The 22,814-nt window shown below is 39.2% G+C and overlaps 1 protein-coding gene across 4 annotated transcripts in view; it reads left to right on the top strand.

The window, feature by feature from the left end:
• The first annotated feature begins 2,118 nt into the window (after window positions 1-2,118).
• NETO2 (neuropilin and tolloid like 2) overlaps window positions 2,119-22,814 on the top strand; it is a 71,878-nt gene continuing 51,182 nt past the window's right edge. For 2 of the 4 annotated variants that reach the window (XM_067717896.1, XM_067717895.1), the window contains exons 1-6: window positions 2,120-2,524; window positions 13,725-13,781; window positions 16,569-16,709; window positions 17,372-17,620; window positions 22,497-22,541; window positions 22,625-22,752. In XM_067717896.1, the coding sequence (XP_067573997.1) occupies window positions 2,491-2,524; window positions 13,725-13,781; window positions 16,569-16,709; window positions 17,372-17,620; window positions 22,497-22,541; window positions 22,625-22,752 (654 nt within the window). In that variant the 5' untranslated portion in view covers window positions 2,120-2,490. Of the gene's footprint in view, window positions 2,525-13,724; window positions 13,782-16,568; window positions 16,710-17,371; window positions 17,621-22,496; window positions 22,542-22,624; window positions 22,753-22,814 lie in introns of all 4 variants that reach the window. The other 2 variants (XM_067717897.1, XM_067717899.1) reach the window with 2 other exon arrangements.

The raw sequence follows: 22,814 nt of genomic DNA, 5'->3' as shown, positions 1-22,814 counted from the left end.
TTTGTGAGTATGGTTGCTCTAATCTCTCCCCTTTTACTGTATCAACTCAAATGCCAGATTAATGTTTCCAGAACTCCATTGCTCCACTATTAAAAACTGCGTCTAGGGCTTCCCTGGTGGCGCAGTGGTTGAGAGTCCGCCTGCTAATGCAGGGGACACGGGTTCGTGCCCCGGTCTGGGAAGATCCCACATGCCACGGAGCGGCTGGGCCCGTGAGCAATGGCCGCTGAGCCTGCGCGTCCGGAGCCTGTGCTCCGCAACGGGAGAGGCCACAACAGTGAGAGGCCCGCGTACCGCAAAAAAAAAAAAAAACAAAAAAACTGCCTCTAGCCTCCTGAGTCAAGTACAAACTCCTTTGCCTAGCAATCAAGCAAGAATCTCCATAGTCAAAACCCACCATATTCAACTTTATCTTCACTACCAGTCACAACACTTGCCCCAAATGTGAGGCTCACCCCTGCTCCTTGCCTGATGTGAAAGTTCTTCTGCTCTCTCTCCTCTCCACTTGGCATCCACAGCCTTTTTATTCTTTGTGTGTCACCTCCTTCATGAAGCATTCTCTGATAACAACATATACACATGGATTCTTCCTTCAGTCAACAATTATGCATTAAGAACCATTATTCCAGAAGCTGAGAGGGCTCCTTCCTCCCAATTCTTTTTGGCCACCATTGTCTGTGACTTAGATTTAATAATGGTAATACTGTCCTGGTCTCCCAATAAGTCACTTTATTATATTTGTGGAAAAGCCTCTTAAATGTTTTATTTACTAGTTGGTTCTCGTGTGCAATCTCAATTTAACTGTAGGTGATTTTCCTCATACACATCTCGTATACCTTCCACAGCACACTCGGTAAAGGGCTAAATACCTTAATATTATTTGATGTTAAGTATGTTTTCACTTGCAAACCTTGTTAATACTTACTTTTGGAGGGATAGAAGGAAAGAGATATTTTCAGTTGCTGCAAATTGTCCTTAACTTCGTTAGACAAATATGTATGGAGTTCCTACTACGTGTCAGATACAGGCATAAATATTCTGTTATGATAGGGCCTCAATCACGGATATTTCCCCAGCACCCATCACTGTTTTCTGCACATAATTAATGCTCAATAAGTATGTGTTGAGGGGATATATGAATGTAGCCTCCTTGCCCTCAAGCAACTTATATTTTAATAGTGGGGGTAAATGAGATACAGGCGATGAACAAAAATAAAGAAGTAGATAGGCAAGGTAATTTCAGAGCGTGATAATCACTATAGAGAAAATAAAACAATACCACGCAGTTGTTTGCAAATTTGGAGATTTGCTATCAGCGGAGTCAGGTGACCCCATCAGCATGGCTTGGTGGTAAAGAGGGCAGTCTCTGGAGGCAGATTTCTTGGGTTTACAGCCCTGCCTCCCTCTTTCACTGTGTGGCTCTGGACAAATGACTTAACCTTCCTGGCCTCCTTTTTCCCATCCTCCAACACCTATCCCGCAGGAAGTGAATCGAGGATTACAGAATTGATATGGAAAATGTTTGGTGCTGTGCCTGGCAATCTGGGAAGCGGTCCGCAAATCTTAGTAATCATTACCGTTGGTCAGGTTAACTCCCTTGGCGCTAAACAGACCCGCTCTGCCCTGAGCCCCGCCCAGATCCGCGCCCCCTGCCGAGGCAGGTAGTAGAGAAGGGCTGAGCAGGGCAGAGTTTTGACCTTGAATTGAGGTCTTAAGAGGCCATGGGATCGGTGCCCCCCTTCCGTCTGCGAGGGCGGACGGAGGTGGGCAGACGGACTAGGGCCGCCGAACCGGGTGGGCGGCGGGCCCCAGCCCTCCCTCAGGAGGCAGGCCTCGAGGGCTCGGACCCGCCCACCCCGCGGCCCGGGGCTGCGGGGCGCAGGCCGGGCTCTCCCTCTGCGCCGGCCTCTCGGGGTGCGAGAGGGCGGCGCCCCGAACCTTCTCGCCCCGCCCCCAACAAAACGGTCGCCAGAGGGGAGCACCGCCCACCCAGGGTGCGAGGCCGCGGGCGGGCTCGCCAGGCGATTGGCCGGGAGGGTTGCGAGGGGCACGCGGGCGGGGGCGGGGGGCGGGCACATGCGCGCCGGCTGTGCGGCCGGCACGCGGCGCTAGCGCTCTCTGCTTAAATGAGCGTGGGCTCGCCGCGCCCGCCACTTCAGCGGGGCCTGCGCCGCGGCTGCAGGCGGACGGGCCCGCGGAGGTCCGATCCCTCGCGTCCGCGCTCCCCGGCAGCGAGGCGGTCGATGGGACGGAGCGCCGCGGAGCAGGAGGCGGCGCCCGTCGGGGGACTGGGGCAGCGCGAGAGCCCGCCTGGAGGTTGGGGCATGGCGGGCCGCAGGACCTGAGTCCTACCCTGCGGGTAGCAACCTGGTGGCGGGCGATGGGGACGGAGCGGGGCTGCCGCCGCGCTGAGCCGTGAGCGCCGCGCTTCCGCCGCCGCCTCTTCGTCGCCGCCTTGGCCCCTCGCGAAGAGCCGGGCAGCTCGAGAACATGGCCCTGGAGCAGCTCTGCTCGGTCCTCAAAGGTAAGCGCCCAGAGCTGCGGACGGCGCCCCCTGCGGGCGAAGCCGGCGTCTTCGTGTCCCTGCCCGGCGCCGGGCGTCCGACGCGCCCCTTTGTCTGGCGCGAGCGGATCGCGGAGCCCCCGCTCCCGCCGGGATCGACTCGCTCCCCGAGCGCTTCTCCCCAGCCTTCTGCGTGCCGTGGCGGGGGGAACCGGGGAGCTCAACGGGACGCGGCGGCTCGGCCGGCCCTCCGAGCTGTGCCCTCGCGCCTCTTCCTCGAAATTCCGCACATCGCTTTGCAAAGTTGTGGGGTTTGTGTGAGTGGAGCGTAGGCCGCTCTTTTTCAGCATTAGTAACAAAGTCATTCCGAGCAAACAATGAAAACCCCAGCTGAGGCGTCGCGGAGCTGTTCTTGAAAAGCCCCGCGGTGGCGTGCGGCGGAACGGCCTCCCCGCCGGCCGGGTCCCACCTGCTGCGGCCGCGGAGGCTGCGGCACCACTGCGGGCGCCGCTTCTCGCGGCTGTGCCTTGGCGCTTCCCGGGACCTCAGGATACCCTGCCGCCGGTATCCGGTTCTTTATGATTTGTTGTACCGGGAATTAAAACAGTCGGCTTGCCAAGTACACAAAGCTCCAAAACATACTACAGCTGCTTTGCATTTTCCAGGAGGTGTTATTTTAGATTAAAATTTATATACATAGATAATCAAGATGGTGATAGAAAGTTGTTTCTGAAAATCGGAATGAATAAATCCTGTTTTCGGTCCTCGGAGGAAAATCACCACCACCAATAAAGGGCTTCCCTTTTCCGCTACTGACTTCGATTGAAAACTGAATAGCTGTGTATTTGTAATGTTATGAAATATTCCCGTTTTTTAAATATTGGGTAGGGAGTTAAGGCATTGATTAGCGCTTTTCATTGTATCTTGATATTTGTACAGTGAAAAATGTTGGGTTTTTTCCCACTCCATATTAACACTTTTCAAATTTGTTTTACTGGAAAATTCTGTATAATTTTGCTTTAAATTTTAATTGCACAAATTATCTACTGTTCAGATATTCCTAAATTCATAATTGATATTTCAGCAATTTAACTACCCACTGTATACTTATATGTACAGTTTGTGCTAAGGTAACCTAAGACTTTCTATCTGGTGATTGTTTCGCAGTCACCCCATAAATTATTAATGATTTCCTCATTGTATTAAAATTTTATATCTCTGAAATCAATTTCTGTAGTCTTTCCTTTCTGTAACTCTCAATTTATATCACCATTCCTTGGAAATTAAGATTTTGTTTTACTTTTTCAAAATAAATTCTATGCATAGTAGGGTTTCTGATAGTGCTCCTTATCTGAATTGCTTCGTTGTCCTCTTTGCCTTAGGGTGTTCAATAATAATGACATTCCATCTGAGTAGCCCCCTCTGGGGAGAAATCACGTAGATCTATTATACAGCTTTACCTGCTGAACTTGAAACTGAACTGGATAGGACGGAATCTCTGATACTCCTGGAATGGTGAAGGGTTTTGCAGCTTTTCTGCCTTTGCCTTTGTCGTTGGTACACACTGCCCTCTCTGGCCACCGTGGTGAAGCATTTAGTTGTTGCACCTTTCAGGAAAGGATTCTGTGGTTGATGGCAGAGCTACAGTGAAAACAATGTAGTATCTGGCTTTTCTTTTTTTAATTTTACCCAACCTACACTATTTTTACATGCTGGTGTATTTTTAAAAGCTCAAGCTAACTTGTTACTGTTAGGCTTACTAGAGAGAAAGCCAGCTATTTTTAAGTCTTCTAAAGTTTATGTATATGTGCTTATAAATATGGGGAATTGGTCTGGAAAGATTCAAGAAATTAACAAAAGTTGATTCTGAGAAAGGGATCTGGGAGACTGAGAAACAAGAGTAAAGGGAAAACTTCTGTTTCACTGCACACCCATTTGTATCACTTGATTTTTTTTTAAACCAAATGCATTTGTTACCTATATAAACATTGGTATTTTTAATTTTTAAAAATTACCTTTTAAAAAATATTGGCTTTTCCCAGTGCTACCATTCATTGTGTGCACCAATGCATGAAAAAGTAGCCCTTAAGTATCCTGTAAGGTGTAAATTGTTTCAACATTGAAGAGGTTCTTATCAGAAGCAGTTACTTAACATTTACATAATTATGGATATTACCTACCAAAAGCCGCCTTTGGAATATTATGGTCAGTTTCTACTAAAACAAATCAGCCATAATGACTGTGTGAAATTTTAAGCAGAAGGTAACTTTAAGATGCCATTGATTCTTTGTTTTACTTCCAGCAGTGAGAACAAAAGGATAACTCTGCTGGGCTTTTAAACCTTTCATATATTGTTAAATCTGAATAATTCACTTTTAACTGTTTATGATCACTCCAGGTCTTATAAAATTTGATTTGCCTTCTATCAAAGTTTAGTATCATAGTCACATGAAAATATTACATTAGTTTTATAAACCCGTTTTTCACTGTTCATATTCATTCTGCACACTTGCTTCAGGAGAATCCTATTAGACGCAGTTACATTTAAATCTGTATAAACTGTGGTTAAATTTATGGTGTTACAGTGCATAACTATCCCTTGGCACTATATTTTAAAAATCTTATCTGAGACTGTGACAAATATTAACTCCTGTCCTTCATCCTTAAGCCTCTTACAAGAAATTAAACCGTACAGAAATAAGTACCATAATGAGAAGTTATACCTTTAATAGTGAAGTTTTTAAACATAGCCTTGGGAAAAATTAACTTTTTGACTTTTTCCCCCCATTTGGAGAAAATATTTTAATACTGACAGTTGAAAAGTTATCTGTGTTTTGAAACCAAACTCACCTTTTAGGAAAAACATGCAGCCCTGTAATACACGTACATGTGCATTACAAAACAAGTTCAAATCAAAGCCATTTTCAGTCCTTTTAGGAATAAGATAGAAAAAAGATAAACTATAAGTAAAGTTCATATTTAAAATTCTAAAAAATAATCCAAGTTCTGCCCTTGGTTACTACCCATTCAGCACAATCTCCTGTCATTTTAAAATTTATGATCCTGCACAGTAATTTTTTTTTTTTTTTTTTTGCCTGTGGCATGCGGGATCTTGGTTCCCCGACCAGGGATCAAACCCATGCCCCCTGCATTGGGAGCGTGGAGTCTTAACCACTGGACCTCCAGGGAAGTCCCTGTTGGTTTGGGGTTTTTTTTTAATGTGTCCCTGGGGCCCTTTGAGATCCTAGTTATTGTGGTGTTTGGGTTAGAAAGGGGAATCCTAAAAGGTGATCTAATCCAGTGGGTTTCCAAACTTTCCTTAACAGAACTCCCTCAGAGGAACTCTTATGAGTGGGTACTTAAAAACTAAACAAAGAACAGATAAGAACAAGGTTGCTCTGATTGCTGAGGGCCCTCACCCTCTCAGTCACTAATCAGAGTGGCCCCCGAAGAACTAACACTTTTTAGCATCTTTGTTCACAAAATTACAGGGTGTACTAATCTGAAAGTTCAATTCGTCCTAGTCAAAATGACATTAAAACATGTTGGTTTAAATATGCCTAGAGTAATGTATTGGAAGTTATAGCCTTAGTGGGTGAGAAGATATCAAATACTCTTCAAAATGTGACCTGGTCGTGTTAAAGTCTGATGATAGTTGTTGTGTATGTCTGAGGATTCCTGTATAATTAGAGCATACAAAACGGCCATCTCAAGAGCATTTGACTAACAAGAAGGTTGTCACATTCTGCAGGAAAGAGAAAACACTTCTGCAGTTACTCTTTCTTATAAGTGATTGGCAATGTGAGTAGCACGTGGAGGGTGGAGTGATCCCAAAGTTCACCAAGATCCATCTTCTTTCTTAACTACAAAGTAAAATTGAGTTTGATTAAATTAGGGTACTTCTCTGTTCTTTGGAACATAGCTAATGGAAAACAAGTTACTACTACCTCAAGTAGTATATGGACTCTTAATTGAACTCCATTTTGGTTTCATTATAGAAAATAGGAGCAGGGAGACCAGTTAGGCGGTTCTTAAGTTATGGAGTCTCATGATAGGTTTACCAAACCTTATGTTTACTGCTTAGATGCTAAAAATAGGAAGGCTGAGAAAGAGGTACATTTAATTACTAACAAAGGTAAATTGAGTCAGCTTGAGAAAAGTAAGAGTAGTAGCATATCTGAAAAAGAAAAAAAAATTCTTTTTCTGTCCCCTGATTTATGCTCAAATAAGCTGGGTCATCTCTGTGCCTGCTGTTAACCAAGATGTGTGCTTGTTAATTTGTTAGTGGGGCTCTGTACTATATGTTATAGTTACAAAGAAAGTATAATCAGGATTTTGCTTAGTCACTTCATGTATTCATCTAATTTTTGTTGAGTGCTATTATGGGCCAGCCAGTCTTCTAGTCGCTAGAGATGCATCAGTGGTTCAGAGAGACAAGTCCCTCTTTCTAGTAGGAAGAGACAGATAATAAGCAAGAAAATAGCAGGTAATATAAGTAATAATTAAAATATTATTTGTATAATAAAACAAGATGAAGAAGAAAATGTAGAGCTTCTTTAGCAGTCGGAGAGGCCTCAGAAGACCTGAATAACAGGAAGGAACCAGCCATGCACAGAGAGTCTAGGCAGAAGGAATAACTAGTCCCTATGGCTAGAATTAGCTTGGTGTGTTAAAGTAATGGGAAGAAGACCTGTGTAGCCATAGATGGTCAGGTGCCACACCACATAGGACCTCTGAAGTCAGAATATGGAGTATGGATTTATTCTAGATGTAATGGGACTCTGTTGGAAGATTTTATGAAAGGCTGTGATGTGATCTGATTTATGTTTTGAAAGGATCTCTGGCTGCCGGGGACAGAGTAGGCTATAGGGGACTATGGCAGAAATAGCCAGTTTTCTTCCAGTATCCATTTTACCTTTCAGTGATTCTCTGAATTTTAACTAAGCACACAACCACCCAAAATAAATACTAGATTTTCCAGCTTTCCTTAGGATTAAGTGTGGCCATGTGACTAAATAAGTCTGACCAGTTAGATGTGGGTTCAACTTTGGGGAAGTGGTGGTATATCTGTTGTTCAGTTAAAATTTTTATTTTGATATCATTGTGGATTCTGGGCAAAAGTTTTTAAAGGAAGGAGGAATGCCCTGTGTCATTTCTTCATTCTTGCTGACTGTAATGCAGACATGGTAGCTGTAAAGAAGATATGGAACCTGGCACTCTAGCATCTATATTGGACCATAAGATGAGCCTGGAAATGAAAGTCACGCACAACTGAGCAATAAGACAGAAGGAGCTTAGGTCCCTAGTAATGGTATAGCCACCACTCTAGCCCTTGACTACCTACCTGCACAGTTTGTTTACTTGTCAGAGAAATATACTCTATCTTGTTTAAACTACTAGTTTGGGTTTTTTATTACTCATGCCAAACCTTATGCTAACATAATAGGAGTGTGCAAAATCAGTGAAAGAAACAAAACCATACAGAGATAGAGAGTTACAGAAGTGAAAAGTATGAATGCTATCTAATAAAATTAACCTTGGGAGAGTTCCTAGAAAAAGCAGGTTTTTAGCAGTGTGAACATTATTTTGTAGAAGCAGAGGGAGGTCCGTGGCAAGTGCAGATGTTCAGAAACAAGAGATATTTGTAGGGACATTATAAGAATACATATACATACATATATGTAGTAGAGCATTCACCAGCATTTCCAAAATCAACTCATCAACTCCTTGTGCCCACCCTCTGCCCCGCCCCATCCATCTTGACCCACATGTGCTCCTACTGTCACCAAAGGAGAAAACAGGCAACTTGTTTCTGTTTCTTTCAGTGTACTGTCACTCTCCTGTTGTAGTGGTCTTCAAAGTGTTGTGCCAGGGCCAACAGCTTCAGCATCACTAGGGAATTTGTTAAAATGCAAGTTTTCAAGCCCCACCCCCAGACCTACTGGATCAAAATCTCTGGAAGTAACCCCCCACCAAGTCTATTTTAATAAGCCCTCCAGATGAATATGATGCACACTAAAGTCTGAGAACTACTGTCCCAATGATTCATTTCTCAGATCTGGAAGAACTGCTGAGTAGGATTTGTACATTTTTAAGCCTTGATATACATTACCAGATTAACCTCCCAAAAGCTGTGCCAGTTTACAATCCAGTGGCAGAATAAGTCAGTTTCCTATATCCTGACCAACACTAGAATCTACATTCTTTTTAATATTAGTAAGGCAGAATTTCTGCATTTTTTTGGCACATTTTCCTGGTGGCATAATCTTTTATCCCATCTGTTTGTAGTTTTTATTTATGTTCCTGTCTTTTGTAAATGAAGGTGTTCTCCCAAAAGTATAAATATAATGTTTTTTTCAATCTGCTATTTATTTTCCTACTTATTGATAGCTTGAAGTAGGGACCTACTTTTTTTTTCCAAATAATTAACAAGTTATCCCAGAACCATTTATTAAAACTGTCTTCTCACCAAGTGTTTCAAATATCACATATATTTTAATAAATTCTGGGATATGTATGTCTGTTTCTGAGCTTTTCCTCTTCCATTTTCTTATCTAAAGGCCCCTTGAGAATAAGGACCATGTCTTCTTGGTTCATTGTAGTTCCAGGGACTGACTCACTGCCTGAAATACAGTGGACGCTAGTAATGTTTGTTGACAGATCATCTATTTCTTCCTCTACCGTGGCTACATTTTATAATTACTGTAGCTTTATAGTAAGTATATTATTTTTATGTATTTTAGTCTTTTATTTTTATATTTTCCTTGGCCACTATAAAAAAGTATTTAAGATGACCATCAGAAGCATTTTAAGTACCAAAAAAACACACTAAGATTTTTATTAAAACATCATTAAATATTGTATGACTTACTGGGAAGAAATGTTACTTTTACATTGTTTTATTATCCAAAACATATTCTCCATTGTATTAAATTTATTTACTTACTTGTTTGTTTAATTTATTTTGGCCTTACTCTCTTCCTTTAATAGGTGTAATCATTTTCCAAGTAATTCTCTTGGGACTTCTAGGTTTTAAAATAACATTGTCTATAAATAATAATTTTGTCTCCTTTCCAGTATTTATTGCATTGGCCAGAGTTGCCACTATTAAGTAACAGTGGAAAGAATAAACCTGACCTTGATTTTTAGTTGATTGGAAAGTACGGCCTTAAACTGGAAGGTCTGGGGACAGGATTGCAGTAGAGAACTCTGATAACCATGATTCAGGGTTAAAAGGAGTACCTTGGAGGATTTGTATTTAATACCTTGACTATCACCTGTCTTTATCATTTAAGCCTTCATTTTTAAGTCAGATCTGTACACTGGTTATTAAACTACACTACATTAAACTCCAGAACCAGAGGTGAGGTCATAAGTGGTGGACAGTACCTTTTTCCAAGCATCAGATCACAGGTGGTTCTCTGCATAACCGAACTCTGTGGTTGTGGAGTTTAGAATTTTTATTTTGGCATATATTTCTGCCTTAAAGAATTAGTGCCTTCCTGGGTACGTTGTCTTTGAATTCAAAGTGTGAGGTATCTCTGGATTTGAGAAATTATTGACCCTTTTGGTAAGAGAAAGAAGGGAACAAGTGGCACATAGATAGGGATTAAGGACAGAACAGAGCACGACAGCACTGTTTCATGTACTAGGTAATTCCAATGTTTGGCATCAGTAGAGTTTGTTTTACTGTCTCAGCCTGATTATAGCAAGCAGCTTACAAAGATCCTGTTATACAACTAAGCGAAAACTGTTTCTTATGATACCGAATTTAGAATGATTAATAGTCACCACTATATCACCATAGCTATCACTAAATATTTCTGTCCCTAACTGTTGTGCAAATTTGCCTTATTTATATATCATTTTTTTTAATTCAGTGGCAACAGTTCATTTGGTTGATAAGAGTTGTGAATAGCTATTTTAAACATTTGGCAGGGGGAAATTGTGAGCAACACCCTAAATAAAGTAGAGAAGATTTAATAGGGTTATTTGGTCTTGTAATTTTATTTTTAATGTGATTTTTTCTACCTCAGTTGTATATTCTGTGTAAATTCCATAAATCAAGTGTTTTACAAAGCCAAATTTTTATTAGTCATTATGTAGAATAATTTTCTAGGCACAATTCATCTTTTTACCGTAGTTTTACTGTTGCTCTCCTGGTTTCAGTTTGTTGATTTCTTACTTTCCCTTTCTGCCTGGTTTTGTATTACTTGCTTAAATACTGTGAATTATAAATTTAAAAATTGGTAAATTGTTATGCCCGTGAATCAGGAGGAAAGGTATAATCACAAAATTTTGACCAGTTCTGTATCACCTGACTGGGATGATATGCGTTGGGGAATAGTGTCCTCTATCAAGATACATTGGTACAGATGGTTGTGATATTTGCTGAATTGTCAAATATCTAACATTACCCTAGATTTTTGTTGTTGTTTTTGCGGTACACGGGCCTCTCACTGTTGTGGCCTCTCCCGTTGTGGAGCACAGGCTCCGGACTTGCAGACTCAGCGGCCATGGCTCACGGGCCTAGCCGCTCTGCGGCACGTGGGGTCTTCCCGGACCGGGGCACGAACCTGTGTCCCCTGCATCGTCAGGCGGACTCTCAACCACTGCACCACCAGGGAAGCCTTTTTTTTTTTTTTTGGCTGTGCCTCATGGCTTGCAGGATCTTAGTTCCCCAACCAGGGATTGAACCCAGGCCCTTGGCAGTGAAAGCGCTGAGTCCTAACCGTTGGACTGCCAGGGAATTCCCTAGTTTTTCTTTTCTTTTTCTTTAATGTATTTTATTTATCTTTATTTTTGGCCGTGTTGGGTCTTCATTGCTGCGGGCAGGCTTTCTCTAGTTGTGATGGGCGGGGGCTACTCTTTGTTGCGGTGTGTGGGCTTCTTATTGCTGTGGCTTCTCTTGTTGCGGAGCATGGGCTCTAGATGTGCAGGCTTCAGTAGTTGTGGCTCATAGGCTCAGTAGTTATGGCTCGCAGGCTCCAGAGCACAGGCTCAGTAGTTGTGGCACACGGGCTTAGTTGCTCCACGTCATGTGGGATCTTCCTGGACCAGAGCTCGAACCTGTGTCCCCTGTACTAGCAGGTGGATTCCCAACCACTGTGCCACCAGAGAAGTCCCTAGTTTTTCTTTTTGATCAGAAATCTTCTGGGTTTTTTGTTTTTTAAAAACGGTTCAAAATCCATTCCTCTAACTCTGATCCAGTGCCAGGATGTTAAGAGTTTGAAGGAAGGATTGTTCCTACATAGCATGAGATCTTCAACACTGCTAGCAACCCAAGAAAGGGAGGGGAAATTAAAGTTGTTGAGAGAAGACAGGAAACAAAGGTCAACAAGGATACAGGAAACCAAAGATGAAGATGTATGATTAGATTATAAGATGTAAACAGCGTAAGATGACAAGAACTCTTTGTATATTGGTGACTTTGGGTAGTAGATGCTGGGTACATGCTACTGAGTGAACAATGGCTTGACCATCTACCAGTCACTTAACTAGCAATCTCTTTAGTGCCTCCATCTCCCTCACCCCTAGACATCCTTTAAGTCACCAATTGCAGTTGACTTTATATCTGAATCATGTTATAAATATCTCCTCCTTCCCATTTACACTACCACTGCTCTGCTTCAAGACCATATCATCTTTGCTTCCTAAATGACCTCTCTTTTTAAAAATTTAGACTCCACACAGCCATGAAGATTAGTGGTCTGAAACACAGATGTGATAATGTCACTCTCTAGTTTAAAAACTCACAGTGATTTCTCCTTGTAGTCAAAGGTCCAAACTCTTTAGCATGGTATTCAAGGCTTTTTACAGTTGGATCTCATCCTACTATTTCTAACCTGATGTACCACTTTCCCCTCCACATGCTAACTGTACTATTGTACTCAGAATTTCACTAATATCGCCTATAGATAAGTGCTCATGGCTCCATGTTTTTGTCTAAGCTGTTTCTTTCTCCCTCTCCTGGGTAGAAGTTCTATCCAGTCCCACTAGAATATACCTTTTTTTTCTAAAGCTTTCCTCTATTCCTCTTAACCCCCAGCTGAATGAATGGTTCCCTTTTCTGCTTCAATTGTGCTTTCTGTTATGACCCCTGTTAAACTCCTTTCACCTTGTATTGTGGGTTGTCTTTGACAATAGGTTGACTCCTTAAGGATGGCAGTTTGTCCTAAAATCTATCATTTATTTAGCAGAATGCCTGGCACATATAAAGGGCTTTGTGCAGTGTGCATCACCTCATTTAATCTTCGCAACAACCTTGTGATGTTGGTGTTATTAGCACAACATCCCCGTTTTACAAATAAGTAAACTGAGTTGGAAAGGCCTCACAGCTGGTACAGAGCAAAACTTGAACCCCAACCTGGATCCACCTAACTCCTGAAGTCCATTCTCTTTTAACTGTTTTGCTGTATTTCTCCCCTGCCTCAATCTGTGTATCCTCAGTGCCTGGTATCCAGTAGGTACTCTGTATGTGCTTGCTGACCGAATGAATAATAAAAACTCCCGTTTACACAGGAGGCTGATGGTGTGGTTTCCATTGAAAGGGAGAGTAAAAGATATCAGTGCATCATTCTTAAAAATAACATGTTATCTTCAAAACACAAACATATACAAAACAATATATTGTTCATTGGGTATCAGAAATGTTAAACTTGGGGGCGGGGGGTGGGCAGAAGCTCCATTTTCTAAATAATGCTAGCTTTCGTAATGCAGGACACAGCGCTGTACCGCACAGCTATAGAGTGTCTTAAATTGATTTCTAGGAAACTGCTGCCCCCTTACTTCTGTCTTTATTATGAGTGTTCTCACAAGTCAAATAATCTAATTGAACTTTTACTGGCATAATACATTGCAAAGCTAGCCATTATGCATGTAAAGTCTTTGAGGAGACAGTAAAATAAATACGGGATAATTGGGGTCAGCTTAGTTTGTTGTTTAAAAAAAGTATGTGTTTTTTAATCCATCATAAATTGAAAATGTACTATTAGTGCTTGTATAAATGAGTATAATACCAATTACATTTTTTCTTGGGTTCTCTTAAGTGTCAAATAGTAACTCAACATAACATTTAACACTTAAAAATCTTGAGAGTGAATGTTAGTAAGAAATAGGGAGTTTTAGTTCATCTTTTTTTGTCACCTGATTTTTCTTATAAACTTGGTAAAATCTAATGTAGATTCAACTTTTTAACTTCTCTTCTCTTTTATTTCTCTAGTGTTGTTAATAACAATACTTGTAGTGGAAGGGATTGCTGTGGCCCAAAAGACCCAAGGTAAAGACCTTACAGTGCTAATTTACTGCATGTTCAGGACAGTGGGATGGCTTATTTGGAAGGATTTCAACTTTTGAGTACTATTTCCATAATCCCTCTGGGGTGTTCCAGTGACCTGAGGCTTTCCATCAACCTGTCAGCCTCAGTTCGGCTAGGTTCAGCTGCAGTTAGCCAGAGTAAATTGTTAACATAAAGTCTTGCATTGATAAATTTAAAAAATTGGCATAACTAGTGACTCCTAGAACACTATGGATTATGTCCAAAAATCAAATGAGATTCATGCTTTATCACTAAGCAAAAATTAAAATCCCTTTTTCCAGTGTAGACAAATGAAACGTTTCCATCAATAGCTTATTCAAAGCCCTGGGGACCTGTTCTAATTGTCCTTGTTTATGAAAGAGGATTAGCTAGTGTGAGTTTTGAGCCAGATATTCATGTCAGAGTTTAGTACATTTCCTAAATAACCTGACTTATTTTTATTTTCATCAAAGTTATACATACACATGACAAAAGTCAAAGCATTCTATAAAGTTAATTAGGAAAAATCAGTCCCCCAGCCTATCACCCCATTTCTCCATGGAGATAGCCACTCATAGCTGATTCTTTTGGTATTTTCCTGCATACTTCTAAATAACATACCATACAGCTCTTCTTGGTTATTTCAGTTTCAGGTAGTAGAAAATAATTTTCCCACCATGCGGGATGAGAATTGATCTGTTTCATGCACCTCCTCTTCACCACCTACCACATACAAGTGTTCTTTTAACTTTGTGCCACAGCACCCGCATCAGTATTGTTATAATTCTGGTTACATCTCTTCAGGGTTTACGTCAATTCACCCGTTGGGCTTTTTCAATATGAAAATTTTGTCTTTGGATGTAGGAAATTTTTCTTTCCCTTTTTTCTTGTTTAATTTTTAAAATCCCCTTTTCTCCATTTTCCTCTCTTCTGTCTTCAAGGAACTCTTATTATTAAGTTACTTTTTTAAAAAATCTTTTCTGTTTTCCATTTCTCTTTTAACTGTTTTCTTCTCGGTAGTCTACACTGAGACTTCCTCAACTTTATCTGCTAAACCAAGAATTGGAAAACTTTTTTCTATAAAGGGCCAGATAGTAATCATTTAAGGTTTTGAAGACCTTTGTAGTCGAAGGAGCACCTATTCAGATCTGTAGTTGTAGGGTGAAAACAGCCATAGACAGTACAGTACGCACATGAATGGGCATGGATATAGTCCAGTGAACTTGATTTACAATAACAGGCAGCAGGCCAGATTTGGTCCAGGGCCATAGTTTATGGACCTCTGCTCTAAACGTGATATTTTTTTCATTTCTTCTATTTTTAAAAGCTTTCATTTGTTTTCTAAATATTCTGTTTTTTAGAGTATGCCTTGTTCTTGTCTTATCGATATACATTTGACCCTTGAACAATGCAGGGCTGAGTGGTGTTGATCCCCACATAGTCAAAACCTGCCTCTGTATTCGCAGTTCCGCATCCTCACATTCAGCTGACTGCAGACCAAGTAGTGAGCGCACCCACGCGGTTCAATCCCATGTTGTTCAAGGGTCAACTGTACTCTCTTGTTCTCTGAGGAGATTAAATGATCGTTTTGTTTAGTGCTTTTTTTTTAATATTCTATAATCTTTGTATCCTCAGAGTTGCTTTTTTGTTTGTTTTTAATCTGTTTTTCATATTAGAGGCTTTCGTCAAATGTCTGGTGCTCCTTGAATGCCTTTCATAGTTATGAGAGGAGCATGCAGATCTGCTCGTTAGCTGTCTGCAAGTGTAGACAGGGCTTCTTTACTGCCACCCTCCCTGGTGAGTGACCAAGTCCACATCCTTGAGTCTTTTTCTTTGGGCTTATTAGATTCCCCAGAAAAGATTAAGATTCCATTTCCTGCTTAGAGGCTCTACATCTGATCAAGAGGCCTTTGGGAAGTTGAGTGGGGGAAGAGACGGGAGGTGTGGTTCAGCATGTTAACATTCACCTCATCTCCCTGTTTTCAGGTTGGTATTTTTACCCTCAGCTGTGCCTGGTGTCCCCTGGTCCAGCAACCCTGTGTACCTTCTCCAAAGAAATAGTCTCATTTTCTGATATGGTGATAGAGCAGCAGCTACTTAGATTTGTGGAGTAGGGGAGGGTATTAGAAATCAAATTGATTCCAAAGAGACTTTTAACCAAGCCTCATGTTTTTAAAAAGCCCAACTTCACCACTTCCTCGCCCACTGCCAGAGATACCTAGTGCTGCCAGTTGTTATTATTGCATCCACCTCTTTGTACTTATGGGTTTACGCCCTTAAAAAAATTGTTTACTGTCGTTTAAGTGGACTTTGAAGAAGGAGCAGAGCCAAATGCATGTGTTCAATCTACAACCTTTAACTAAAATAAAATCCCTTGGTAATCTTTGAATCTTATTTGACTTCATCCTAAACTAAATGTAGAGGTACCACACCAGAGATAAATTCCTGGGGTCCTTTTATTTTTATGTCAGAATTGAATTTTATAGAGTTTTACTGATTTATCAGATTCTCCCACATGGTTTTGCCCTTGTAAAATCTACGCATTTTATTTCCCCGTTCTTATACATGGCAAACTTGTCCTCTAGAGCAAATGCTTCTAGCCAGCACAGCATACCATCTTCACCTTCATTTCACTTCTATATTCAATTTGTTATGCTGAATTTGTCAGTGGTTCTTAAAAATTATATATATGTGTGTGTAACAGAGTGGGCAGTTGTTTGGGGAAGCTGTGGGGGGAACTATAAGTGATGTTTTACATGTTTCCCTAAGATGGACAAAATATTGGAATCAAGCACATTCCTGCAACCCAGTGTGGCATTTGGGTTCGAACCAGCAATGGAGGTCATTTTGCTTCACCAAATTATCCTGACTCATATCCACCAAACAAGGAATGTATCTACATTTTGGAAGGTATTTGACCAATTTCTGTCTTTCGTTGGATGAATTTTTACTTATTGTAAAACTAAATATATTGGTTAAGTGCCCTGGTTAAACCAGTTTGAACAAAATTTAAATATGTATTTTAATTAAACTGTAGTCATTATAAATATTTCTTAATACTGACATTAAAAAAATAATGGTTGAAATTTTATAGGAATTTTGGATCTCCTAAAATATAATTTAACTAGATGCATCAGTATATATGAGAAACTTCTCTGATAAGAAACCTAAGCTTACTGGTATCTCTTATTAGCCTTTCTGCAAATTTATGTCCATAGTTACATTATATGTTTCTTTCATTTCTTCTGTTTTTCTATTCATCATGGTACATTGTATCTCATGAACTAAGCATTAGCTTCTCAACTCTAATTTTAATCAATTAAGTACATTCAATTTAATAAATAACATTATGCCAAAGGGAAAGATTACTATAGTTCTACGGAGTAGCATTATGATTATATTATTAATATACAATGTAACATTTATCATGAATTTTATATATAACAGTTCTCATTATGATCCTCATCTATGAAACAGTAACAGAGCAGTTGTTGTGCTTTTCTCACTTGTGTCAGGCCATTTTTACTTTTTCTTGTTTGCGTTGCCCTAATTTGCTTACTCTTATTTTCTAGCTGCTCCACGTCAAAGAATAGAGTTGACCTTTGATGAACATTATTATATAGAACCATCATTTGAATGTCGGTTTGATAACTTGGAAGTTCGAGATGGGCCGTTTGGTTTCTCTCCACTTGTAGATCGTTACTGTGGTGTGAAAAGCCCTCCATTAATTAGATCAACAGGGAGATTCATGTGGATTAAGTTCAGTTCTGATGAAGAACTTGAAGGACTAGGATTTCGAGCAAAATACTCGTTTATTCCAGGTAAAGAAGTTATTATTTCAGTGGCTAGGTCTCACTCTGGTTTTAGAATCTTAAGGCTAGAAAAGAGATAATTCAGTCAAGGTAATCAAATCAAGGCTTTAAAGAAGTTAGAAAGGTCAAAGGGAAATCAGTCCATGAATAAATAAAAACTTAACAAAAAATTAGAACTAAAACTATGTCACTTGAATTTTGAAGTATATCATAGATGGTGTCTCATTATTTCTTAGATTTCTGTATGTTTTATAGCATATATCAAATGCCAAAGATATCACAAATAAATACATTTAAAAAATAATTCAACAAATTGTCTTATTTTCATGATCTATACCAAAAATTATTTTGGCAGGTTTTTTCCATTGGAATGATTCAATTACTCATTTGAATAAACAGTCTCTAGAAAATACTGAGCAATAGAAAGAATAGCGCTCTGCACTTGGAGGCAAAAGATCTGGGTGTGAATCCTTTCTCTGCCACCTACTAGCTATAAAATTTACTATTAAGCACAGAGCTGTGCCTAAGAGTTGCTGTTGCTAAGATGGGAATATCTTCCTGAGGCCACCATAACTAATTCCCAGAAACTGGGCAGCTGAAGACAACAGTACTTTATTTTCTCAGAGTTCTGGAGGCCAGAATCCAGCAGGGTCATGTTCCCTGTGGGAACTCCAGGGGAGAATCCATTCCTAGCCTCTTGCAGCTTCTTGTGGCTGCCCCAGCATTCCTGGACATGTAGCCTCATCACTCCAATGTCTGCCTCCATCTTCACATTCCCTGTCTTCTCAGAATCCTTAGCTTAATCACATCCTTTGCCTTAAAATGTAATATTGACTTTTTTTAATCTTATAAGGTAGTATTCATAGGTTATGATGATTAGGATGTGGACATATATTTGGGTGGTGGGAGAGCACGCCCACCTATCAGCATACTCTATCTTACCTACCACACGGTTATGTGGGAACACTTTATAGTCCTCAAAGCCTGTCTACTGTAAAGATATGCATATCCCTAATGTGGCAGCACAAAGATACACTAGTTATTGCTCCTGTCTTCCAAGAGTTTACAAACTTAATAAGATGAAAAAGTGACTTAATGTAACAATTATATAATTATAAAATTATATAATCTTTTTGCTTTTATTTATGTAAAGATTATATAATTATATAATCTTTTTGCTTTTATTTATGTTTTCGTGCAAGAAATTTGCTAACTTAAAAAAATTAAATCATATCCAAATGAAAATATCCATAACCTTATCACCCTATAAATAAAAAACCGGTATTAACAATATGGTGTGTATCCCTTCAGATGTTTTTCTATATCTGTTTATTTTGTTTATTTTATATAACAGAGATCATGCTATTCTTTCAGCTAGGTTACCAGCTTTTTTGCCTGAACAATGTAGTCACCTTTTTTTTCCCTGTTAGTAAATGTGTTAGTGGTATTTTTAAGTGTTACTTAAGTATTTATGTTCTCAATGTCAAAACGATAACATTTTCAAAAAGTAAAATTTATTCTTTTTTTTTTTTTAGAACAGTTTTTAGGCTCACAGCAAAACTGAGCAGAAAGTGCAGAGTTACCATATACCTCCTAACCACCCCCACACACACACAGCTACCTCCAAAACCTAAAATGAACATTCTGCACTAGGGGTACATTTGTTACAACTGATGAACCTGCATTGACACATCATCACCGAAGTCCATATTTTACATTAGGGTTACATCACTCTTTTTTTGGGGTTTTTTTTTTCAGCCATCCGTATACATATATCCTCTCCTTTTTGGATTTCCTTCCCATTTGGGTCACCACAGAGCATTGAGTAGAGTTCCCTGTACTATACAGCAGGCTCTCGTTAGTTATCTATTTTACACATAGTATCAATAATGTATATATGTCAATCCCCATCTCCCAATTCATCCCACCACCCTCCCCCCTTGGTATCCATACCTCTGTTCTCTAGGGTTCACTCTTAGTGTCATACATTCTATGGGTTTGGACAAATGTATAGTGACATATGTCTGCCATTACAGTATTATACAGAGTATTCCCACTGCTCTAAAAATCCTGTGGGCTCCACCTATTCATCCCTCCCATCCCAACCCCGACAACCATTGATCTTTTTACCGTCTCCATAGTTTTGCCCTTTCCAGAACGTCATAGGGTTGGAATCATACAGTATGTAGGCTTTTCAGATTGGCTTCTTTCACTTAATAATATTTACTTAACGTTCCTCCATGTTTTTTCATGGCTTGGTAGCTTGTTTCTTTTTAGTGCAGAATAATATTTCGTTGTATGGAGGTACTACAGTTTGTTTATCCATTCTGTTGAAGGATATCTTGGCTGCTTCCAGGTTTTAGCAACCACAGATAAACCTGCTGTAGACATCCATATGCAGGTATTTGTGTGGACAAGTTTTTAACTCATTTGGCTAAGTACCATGGAGTGCAATTGCTGGATCATATTAAAATTTGTCTTTAGTTTTTATTTAAATGGATTGTGCTGGTGGTGGCAGGACATTGTGAATGTACTTAATGCCACTGAATTGTACACTTAAAAATGAGTAAAAGGATAAATATTATATGTTTTACTACAATAAAAATAAATTTTAAAAATTACAAACAGGAGTCTAAAAAAGCTTAATTTGAAAATTCAGATAGAAGACATATATATCAACCCACCAGAATGAAAAAATTGCTAGTCTAAAAGATCTCAGAATTTTTAATTAGCCTGTTTAAACCTATTTTAATTCACAGTTTATTGTATGTAACTGGTTGCTCAATTCTTGTTAAAATTGTTTTCTTTGTTGTTTTGGCCACGCCATGTGGCATGCGGGATCTTCCCAACCAGGGATCGAACCTGTGTCCCCTGCAGTGGAAGCGCAGAATCTTAACCACTGACTTTCTGCATGGTTATCAAAGTACATGTTGAAAAAAAGTAAGAGTAAAATTTTTAGCTTAATCTAGCATACATCACAGAGACTGTTCTTTTTTAACTTAATAATCTAAACCCAACCTCCCTAAATAAAAGGGAGTGACGACACTTCAGCAATTTTGCAGAGAAATGTCAAAGAGAAATCTAAATTTAAACAGCATTAGAGTAGAAAGTCATAGCAACTGTCTGGCAGGTGAATCAGAATTTCTTCACAGGTAGGAAAGAATTCTAGGACATTGTCATTATTGCACTAAAATTTCCAGAATTATCCCAGTTACTTCCAGGACGTAGCAATCCATTAAGAGCCTCTCCCTCAACAAATATCACCAGTAGCTCAGATAATTTCATTTATTTAGAAGATACTAATTTCTCATCATCGTTAGTAAGTTTCATCCCTATTTACAAATACCTAGACAAAATTTACTTTATATGACTTTAAATAACTAGACAGCCATGATTTAGCTATTTACGACTTGTCTATTTATTTTGACTTTTTTTTTCTTTTAGTGGTAAAATTGTGGTATCATCACCCACACTATAAAGGCAAGAAAGAGTAAGAAAGAAAAATGTTACAGTAAGAAAAACTGTCTAGAGAATTAGAATCTAGTCCTGACGTTGCCATTATATGGTCTAAAAAAGTCATAATCTCTCTGATTCAGTTTCCTCATCTATAAAACAGAATAGTACATGATCTTCTTGATGTTATTGTCATTAGCATAATATTAAATATAAGGTCTGTAGAAACTCTGAAGTACTATAAAATGCAAATATAAGGTAATTTAGTATAGAAATCCTTAGCATTTTATTATAATTTATATTTTAACCATAAGCCATATGAAGTTGCTCTCATGATACATAAAACTAATAGAAGAAAAAGAACTGCATTTCTTCAAACAATCTTTACATATAAAGTTGCCTGGCTTTGTTTTTTAATATTTTTAAAAGCATTAAAGCATTATTCAAATGATTAAGATGTTTGTTTTTTCTTTCAGGCAGTCTAAACTTATTTGCAAAAATCTGACTCTATATAGGACTTTGTAATGTCTTTTGATACTAAAGTGTCAATCAATTCAGTTAATTGATTTAGTTCATAAAAATCAAATACCTGGCCAGCTTCATTAAATCAGTTATTTTGATATAAACTATTGGTTGTCAGTTTTCTATGAACTATTTCATAGGGCAGACTATCCTATATATCATCTAGTCATCTCTCTTTTTCCTGCCATTGTGAAAAAAACAACTTACTAGCTGCTACTGTGGTGGGATAAATTATATGTAACATAAAATTCACTATCTTAAACCTTTTAAGTGTACAAGTCAGTGGCATTAAGTACACTTACAGTGTTGTGCAACCATCACACCGTGCATTTCCAGAACTTTTTTTGTCATCCCAAGCTGAAACTCTGTCCCCATTAAACACTTAACTCCCTATCCCTCCCTCCCTACAGCCCTGTGAAAACAGTCTCTGAATTCGACTAATCTAGGGACCTCAGTTAAGGGAATCATATAGTGTCCTTAACTGTCTGGCTTATTTTACTTAGCATAATGTTTCCACACACATCCATGTTGTAGCGTGTGTCAGAATTTCATTCCTTTTTAAGGTTGGATAATATTCCATTGTATTATTTATACTACATTTTGTTTACTCATTCATCCATCAATGGACTAGCTACTGCAGTTGACATAGAGTTGTGAGTTTTCAGGTAGCATAAATAAGTTTTTAGTTCATAATTGGATCAAAAGTATAAAGGTTATCATTTTTACAATATCGATCCTATAAATGAGCACCTCAATATGCTCATAAATAGCCAGTGGTCTGTAGTTTACACAAATGAAAGCTTTCTCTTGCTTTGTTAAGTATAGCATTAGACATAACGTAAGATATTAAGCCTTAAAGTAACTCTAAACTACCTCAATGCCAATGACTTTCTTCTTTTCTCTGTTACAGATCCAGACTTTACTTACCTAGGAGGTATTTTAAATCCCATCCCAGGTTTAGTATATTACCTCTTTTTCCTCATGGCATCTTTGATCAGTCTTATTTTCCTTTGAACATCATTCATCTGTTCTTTCTAGATTGCCAGTTTGAGCTGTCAGGAGCTGACGGAATAATACGTTCTAGTCAGGTAGAACAAGAGGAAAAAACAAAACCTGGCCAAGCAGTTGATTGCATCTGGACGATTAAAGCTACTCCAAAAGCTAAGGTAGTATTAAGTATGCAGTCACTTCTAAGAAGAACATAATAAGATGTGATTTGTATAATGTA

The sequence above is a fragment of the Pseudorca crassidens genome, chromosome 20 (assembly GCF_039906515.1).
Source record: "Pseudorca crassidens isolate mPseCra1 chromosome 20, mPseCra1.hap1, whole genome shotgun sequence".
NCBI lineage: Eukaryota > Metazoa > Chordata > Mammalia > Artiodactyla > Delphinidae > Pseudorca > Pseudorca crassidens.
Note: the sequence above shows the minus strand (reverse complement) of the source record. Positions and strands in the feature narration are given on the sequence as shown.